The 8,336-nt window shown below is 43.4% G+C and overlaps 1 protein-coding gene across 1 annotated transcript; it reads left to right on the forward strand.

Moving 5' to 3' along the window:
- The first annotated feature begins 5,165 nt into the window (after positions 1-5,165).
- Positions 5,166-8,336, forward strand: nfil3-6 (nuclear factor, interleukin 3 regulated, member 6). The gene is made up of 2 exons (XM_085453411.1): positions 5,166-5,446; positions 6,196-8,336. The coding sequence occupies exon 2, from the start codon at positions 6,312-6,314 to the stop codon at positions 7,533-7,535; it is 1,224 nt and encodes a 407-aa protein (XP_085309537.1). The 5' UTR covers positions 5,166-5,446; positions 6,196-6,311; the 3' UTR covers positions 7,536-8,336.

Consider the following 8,336-nt stretch of genomic DNA (forward strand, 5'->3'; position numbering starts at 1 on the left):
ACTTACAGACTTTTTTGACTATCAAGTTGAATAATAATCATAATATTCTTCCTCTCACCTGCCTTTATAATTGACTTTTTCTACCTAAGAACCTTCCCGACACTCTGAATTATGAGACCCACGGGTGTTAGCAGCTCATAAAGCCTGCTCGCTGCTACTGTAATTTCCCCTGTCAATTATTTCCAAATGTACCTAAATGGTGTGCTCCAATAAACACAGCTATGAACACGGTGTTTTTTCTTGCTTGTGCCAACTATTGTGCAATTTTATAAAGTTTAAGGAGTAAGGTGTGCAGATAGGATGCACACACTGTTGCAAAGTATCCACAATGCATATTGTAAAAGCAGAATCAGGCTAGTGTTACACTCAGTCATGTTTCTAAGCTGCCATTGCATGAACACACTGTTGTTAACCATAAGTGGCGATGATCTATGTTGTTTACCCAAACTGATGTCACACGAAAAACCAGAACAAAAAAAAGCTTTACTCTGACAGAACTGAGATCAAACTGACCGGTTAATGCTTAAGCAGGGCTACTTGCTCAAGTCTATAATGTAAGATCACACATCTAAGGAACTTAATGTATCTTTGCTGTTTGTTTTAGTTAAAAAAAAACACTACGATGAGCCAACACTGAACCCCTACTACAGAGCAATGCTGTTACTGATGTGATGTTTAAACTCACAGTAATGCTGTTGGTTCATGTGGTTACTTATTTTGCATTTTTCATTAGAAAGTTTCATTATATTGAAAAATAAACACATAAACTGCTGTAACGCCTTTTAACTCTTCATCATGTTAAACCAGTGCTGACACAACACTGGTGTTTGCTGAAAGGCTGACACCAGTGTACCACCGATATAGTATCTGTGCATTCCTGTGTGATGGCCACGTAATCATAGTTCCAACCAGAGTGTGTTATGTGTCTGACATATCATAGCTGTCACTTCGATTAATAGTTGAATATATGTTTACTTGATTTGACTCACTGTTGCTCTTGTTTTTGCATAGTTATTTGCTGATACTTGATTTCCTGTATGTGGCTCTGGTTCCTCTTTGTTCTCTGTTTGTTTGGATGGTTTTGTTTTGTTTGAGCACTTAGTTCACTATGTTTTCTTTGTTATCTTGCTCAGTCATTGTTCCTTAAAGGTACAGTAGGTAATTTTTTTAGGTTATTTATCAGAATCCAAAAATGTTCTACTCATAAACATACACCGAATAGCGTGTAATTACATCTTCCAACAAACTGATGCGTTCTCATAAACTTAGAATGAAACCATTACAAATATATAGGAGCCTTTATGGAAGCCACCATGTTACTGTGGTGTCTTAAATACAGTGGCCAAGATGGACATCGACATTCCACCTGATGGTGTTTTCTTTATCTAATGACCACATGTTTGTGAGGGATACATAGTAAGTCTTATAAACATGTATATTTTCATCATCTATTCCTCATTGTGTCTCCCTCCTCCTCTACCACCTCATCTTCTTCCTCCTCACCTCAAGTCTCATCTCCTGAACTGAAGTCAAGGCTCTAACACGAGAAAAGATGCATAAACATGCTTTTTTCATTCCCAATACTGTCGCAATTACTTATTGTCAGCAGATTAGATACACCATCCTCCCGTATCCAGACAGCTGACAGCAGGCCCACTACAAGCTAACATTATGCCAGCTAATGTTGGGCTTGAGTTTCCAAAAGATTACACTTTCTCGCTGATCAACAGTTTAAATTCCCACATCGTATGAGAGTTCACTAAAGGTCCTAAAGATCCAAACAGTGTTAGATCCATTTCAAAGCAGCTAACAGCAGCTAATAACAGCACTTACTGACAGAAAACTTTAGGATATCCTCAGCAACTCACCTCAGTATCGCTGGCATCAGACAGAAGTGAACTTCACTGATTTATTGACTCGCATAAGACTCCTTTCACAAAGTTTTACAGCCTCCTGCAGATAAACAGCAGATCTACAGCCAACACTCACTACTGGGGAACAGCGGTCAGAGTTGTTTGTCCTACAGGAGCCACTGTAGCTATGATTATACATTTAGAGGGGTAAGAAAACAAAACTTAACTGAATGCAAATTATTGATGTCTACAGGTGAGATTTTAGACACTGTAACTTTTAAGTTTATTCAGTTCACTTGACCACTTTCAAGGGCCCGTCACTTTTAAAGGCCTGCTCTCCTCCTTCCTGCCTTTTTAGCTTTGTGCTAAGCTAACCACCTGCATGCAAACCCACTTCCAAAAGTTGGATGCACCAACCATTTTCACTGCAATGCATGGAGGCCAGATTAGCACCAAAACTTTTTCAAGTTAGCCATGGTTTTATCATGTACACAAAGGGAGGCTTAGCATTCCCTTGCTCTTTCCACAAAAAACACATATGTACAAACCCTGAATATATCAGTTAACGCCCCCCCACTAACCCTCATGCTGACTTTTGAACTGTGTGCTGATAACAAGCTGAACAGTTCCTCTACTCTTTAGGACATGGTAACCATGTCTTTGTTCTTTTTGTTTTGCATTTTATCTCACTCCATCTTACGTTTAGCCCAAGAGAAGACAGCAACCTCTTTGGACTTTGTCTCCCTCGGATGTGGCCTTTTCCGGTTGTTTATTGCCTTTGTCCCAAATTTTGCGAAATGCATTCTTGGCATTCAGTTCACACAGAACAAAGTTAGCTATATCACCTTCAATTAAATATAGCCTTTTTGGAGACAAGCTTGTATCTCTCAGCGGGAAAGCAGAATAGCTGCAATATGTGCACTTCCTGTGATAAAAATCTTTTCACTGAATCCTCACAAACGTATTCTAAAACAGAACTGTCATTAGCATAACAAATACCTATTTAATTTGCTAAGTATTGATGCAAAACTTAGAAAATTTAAAAAGTGCATTTTCTAAAATGCAGCTTTTACTGTAGGTGGAAAAGTCCACATGAACAAAGTCTTGTTTTGAGCACCTATGCTATAACTGGCCTCTATCGGGAACCGAAGGTGGTCAAACAGTAAAGAGCAAGCGGCTCAAAGTGTATCGCACTGTCAAAATGAGCGTGTTTGCACAGAGGGTTTACATTTATGATATGATGGTGTGCATGCAGTTCATTGTCGCTTGTGCACATGCAGTGTTCACCATGAAAACTGGGGTCAGATGAGGTTTTGTGCCCCAGCTGTCACACTCAGCACACAAAGCCACGTGTTCCCTGCCACAAACATGCAGGAATAAGTACCTGTATCAACAAACGTACAGTCTGAATCAAAGGCACTTCAAATGGACTAATGACACTCTGGGTTAACAATGTGTAATATGATGTACAGTGTCCAAGATGCTACTCTAAGATCGAACACCCTCAACTTCAGCAACAGTTAAAGCATTGTTAAAACCAACAGACAACATTTAAACTTCCCAGTTCTAAAAATGTTCTTTATTTCAAAATGACGCACAAAATATCATTTTGTATACCAGACGATGACATTTTGGCCGTACACACCAAATTTTTTATTCTATAAACTATTTTGAAAACATTATTTACGGATCCTGTAGTTTCTTAGAAAGAAACTCGGACTACATTCTAACTAAAGTTCCTGGTAGTATTGTGCAATGTTGCTCTAACTATACTGAAATCTGCTTGTGACATACATTACTAGAGGAACCTGCTAAACCTGTACACATGCCTTTGACACATAATGGGGAACAAAGACAAAAAGACGTTGTGTGAATTTGTTCACGGGTCCCTCGTACGACATTCGAAACTTGAAGCATTTGCTTATTTGTTGCAAAGACAAAAAAAAAGTTATGGATAACTTCTGCTTTTTGTTTAAAAGGAAAATGGATGATTTTGTAATAATGACTATCAAACATTCAGCAGTGGGTTTGCAAAGAAAAAAAAGAGGAAATAACAAAAATGTTCGCAAAACTCAAGGGTTCATATAAATGTTGCAAACAACTGCGATGCAAAAAGAAGTCACATGCAATGCAAAATTATGCTGTTAAACTCCTGCTTACTTTACCTATGTAGAAGGTGTGCACAGTTCACCTCCATGTTCTCTGCATACAGTATCCCTACACTGTGATAACTGCCATTGACTTTGTGCCAACTGCATTAAAAACTGCATTAGAAACATACAAAGATAAACTAAAAGGCTGCAGGTCATGTAATTGAACTTCAACACTGCACTCCTCCTGCATGACACGTCCTGATATTAAGCTTGTAGGGTGTAGCCTTGCCAAAATAATTTGCAGTTACTGATGCTGAAACACAGTGAAACACCAGGAAGGGTTAGGACAGCTTAGAGTTATTTAGGAACATAATACCAGGTTCTTTTTACTTCCCCATTATTGCAAATCCTGTTCGGTTTTTATTATTATACGTTATGCTTTTGCCATTATCTAGTATTGCAGATTATTTATTTGTTGCTCTATTCAATTCAGCTTTATTTATAAAGCGTCAAATCACAACAAAAGTCGCCTCAAGGCACTTTATATTGTAAGGTGAAGATCCTACAATAATATATAGAAAACCCCAACAATCACATGACACCCTCACACAGGCAAGCACTTGGTGACAGTGGCAAGGAAAAAGTCCATTTTACCAGGAAGAAACCTCCATGACAGTGGAGCCATTACAATCAAGTGTATTAAAGTATAGTTACATAAGGAAAGATATTTCTATATTGTGCTATGTGCTAAGCTGGAGCACGGGAGAATCTGCAGTTCTCCTGACAATTAGTAAAACTCTCGAAGCTGATCAAGAACGTTACATGCTGTATTAGAGCTACTAAAGAGGACCCGGGGTTCAAGAGTGCTCCAGCAGGGTGTTATATAAAAACTGTAATCACACTTCACACTTCTAAAAAAAAAAATGCTCCATAGCCTGTGATTGATATAAGGGGTTATATGCTTTTCTTGTAAGACTGACTCACAGCCGGTGTCTCATTATGCTCCAGAGAAAGGCAGAGCGAGAGAGAGAGAAAGGCGCAATATTACCTAATTGTTATGGGAAGATTATCCTCTCAGAGAAGGCGGGGCGAGGGAGGTCAGATGATGGTGGTGGTGATGATGATGGTGTCTGAACCGCCGTGTTATGCGAACGGTCGATGAGAGCGCTCCTTTGGATGGTGGGAGGGGTGACGGGGGAGGGGGGCGGTCTCACTCAGGAACACACACACAAACAGGGGCCCATCTGGTTCAAGTGAGGATAGGGACCGTCCTGAGCTGAACTCGACGTTACAAATAGGAGCTGCGGCATTCCAAGTGGAGCAGAGTGGAGGTGCGCTACACCGATGATAATATTGGATAACAGAGGCGAGTGAAGCCGCGGTTTGTGGACACCACAGAGGAAGGAAAAGCGCGTTCTTCCTGAACAGGACCAAAAACACGTTTGGAAACGCCGAGAGCGGCCATGCGCACCCGCGGAGGAAACTCCTCATTCCACTGAGGTACAATTATTATCATTTTGTAAACAGAGTTTCCTTACAGTGATCTGATCAGCCTACTATAACACCAATAAATTAAAAATGTATTTTTGTGTTTAAACACCTGGGTGTCCTTTTCTGCGGGACTGTGATTTTTACTCCCTCGCTAATGTTCACTTTATGTTTTATGTATTTCATAAAAATCGTCGCACTTTTGACTTTTTCAAAAGCACCTACGGCTGCCTCAAACTGCGCTCATGATGAAGAAAAATGAAGAAGAGGAGTAGGGTCATGGCAGATGATTTTAAAAAAAAGAAAAGCAGCCGGTCAGGGATCAGCATGTCGGTGTCAGACATGTGGGTCAGCGCTGATGGAGCGAGTGGAGACGGACACACCGGAAACCGGTCGTGAATCCGTTGATTAGGGGTTCCGATAGAATTTGCAGAAGAAGGACAAACTTGAAGTACTAAATGTAAATGTAGGTTAGACTGTGATCGGGTCACCTTGTTATCTAGATGTATTTTTACATGTACTTCTTATTTACTGCCTTATACTCGGAGTACTGCCAAAAAATGTGTGGTGTGACTGACAGTTTGGAGTTTCCAGCACTCTCCTGTCTCACACTGAGTGAGTGAGGGCTTGCAAGGTTATATGGAAGTTGCTCCAGTTTTATTGGAGAGTCGTAATGGAGTTACATAATATTGTGTTGTAATAGCTCTTGCGTAACCACTAAATCCCTCTTCCCTTGTCCTCTCTCTCAAATTGATCACCAGGAGGCGCTGTTGCTACATTCCCGTCAGACGTCCAACAGAGTTCAGTGAGCCCTCAGCACCACACAGTGGCACTTGACGTTCATCGCCAGCCGGGATTTAATCATCCAACTACCCAGATGTTTGAGGAGGACTCCCAGGAGATGGGGGGCCAAGAAGACGTCAGAGTGCTCCGTGCCGTGGAATCACCCACAGCAGTGGCTTCTGCTGGAGGGGGAGCGGGAGGAGCTTTGTCTTTCACAGATGAAGCTGTGTCCATCCTGACTTCCAGCAGCCTGCTGGCGCGCTCGTTGCTGGGCCGCACCTCAGCCGTCAAACGCAAAGAGAGCCCTTCCTCCAGTGCCCGCCGCAAGCGCGAGTTCATACCTCACGAGAAGAAGGACGACAGCTACTGGGACAAGAGGAGGAAGAACAACGAGGCGGCTAAGCGCTCACGAGAGAAGCGGCGCGTGAACGACATGGTCCTGGAGAGCCGTGTGCTGGCTCTGCTGGAGGAAAACGCACGACTCCGAGCAGAGCTGTTGGCACTCAAGTTCCGCTTTGGCCTGGTTAAAGACCCCTCCAACGCCCCAATACTGCCCCTCACTACAGCTCCCCAGCACACCCCTCAACCCTTGACTCCTCAATATTACCTCCAAAGGGGGGACGGAGGCCTCCAAGGCTCCTCAGCACCACATCCCAACAACCAAGCAGGCCAGATGAGCAGCAGGGGCTCCAGGGATGCTGGGAACATGTCAGAAGACTCGGGCTTCTCTACGCCAGGTGGGTCCAGTGTGGGCAGTCCGATTTTCTTTGAAGACCGCCTTAGCGACCATGGGAAATTATCCCCACACCGGGGTGAGGAGCTGGGGTATGACCTCCACCATTCGCCTACAGATCCCCACCACGCTGCAGGACTAACTGGGGGGAAGATGGATCACGCAGAGGCGATGAAAAACCTTCCTCACAAATTGCGTTTCAAGATCCCCGGAAGCAACGACGGAACCGATGCCCAGGGAGACGGTGGTGTCGCCAGACGCAGCCCCACGCTATCTACTGCAGGCCGGGAAGCTCCAAGAGAGAAAGGACTGAGCGGAGGCAGCGAGGCAGGAGCAGGCCCAGCATGTGCCAGCTCCTGGATCCAGCACATCGAGGGGGAGGAAAGCAGGAGGGGGCGACACTCCCCTCAATACAGTGCTCCGACATCCAACTACAGCCTCCAGCCCCCTCCTGCTCAAGTGCAACCTGAGGTCCAGTACCAGCACGAGAACACTTACCTGAAGTGTCAGCTAAACTCTCTCAGCGAGGAGGTGGCTCAGCTGAAAAAGCTTTTCACAGAGCAGCTCATGGCCAAAACCAACTGAGGACAGATGCTGTGAGCCAGTCAGCATTTGCCGGCGTCTAGACTTTTAAGGGCAAAGTTTACTTTAAGAAAGCCAAAAAGGACTTTTAAGTCTAGCTCATCATGTGTTGTTTTTATCTCAAGTATTGTATTGTATTATAATAAATGTCTTTAAAGCTCATCTCATAAACCTGCTGTCTATAACAAACACTCAGTCTGAGCAATCTATGTTCCCCCAGACAGGGAGTCTTAACTGTATTGGTGTTAAGTGGATAATAGCTTCTTTATTACATACACTGTGACAACTAAAAACATGCAGCACAAAGCTGTTTACATCACATCATCACAGCACAAACCTCACACCGCTCGGCGATGCCAGATTAAAATGCGGCTGGAAGTCGGCCAGCAGGTCGTTGCCACACTGAGATGCGGGAAGTTGCAGTCCGGTAATTAGAGCGGTATGACTTACTGCACAAACAGTTTCCCGCCACTGAGATGGGTCTGCAAAAAACCCGCAAACACAGGCAGAGACAGACAGTAAACACACACAGAGGTGAGGTTAATAGCCATCAAAACCTCCCCGGGTCTCGGGGAGGGCGGGGTGTTACTTGTTACTCTGGTGTTGTTGTGTGTCTTTTGGGAACCACACTGTAACTTCTGCTCTGTTTTAGTGTTTCACACCTACTACTGATCTTTCTCCATGCCTGGGTTTCAACATATTTGTGTTACCTCCCTGTTTTCTGTGCCGAGGTAATGATAAAATAGTAATGTCTCTCTGTGCGTTTTCATATTCAAAAATAAAAGAAACGTTTGATGGATCCAG

This window comes from Copadichromis virginalis, linkage group LG4, assembly GCF_057382275.1.
Source record: "Copadichromis virginalis isolate Kocher_CV1m ecotype Utaka linkage group LG4, C_Virginalis_male_GT1.1, whole genome shotgun sequence".
NCBI classification, from domain to species: Eukaryota; Metazoa; Chordata; class Actinopteri; order Cichliformes; family Cichlidae; genus Copadichromis; species Copadichromis virginalis.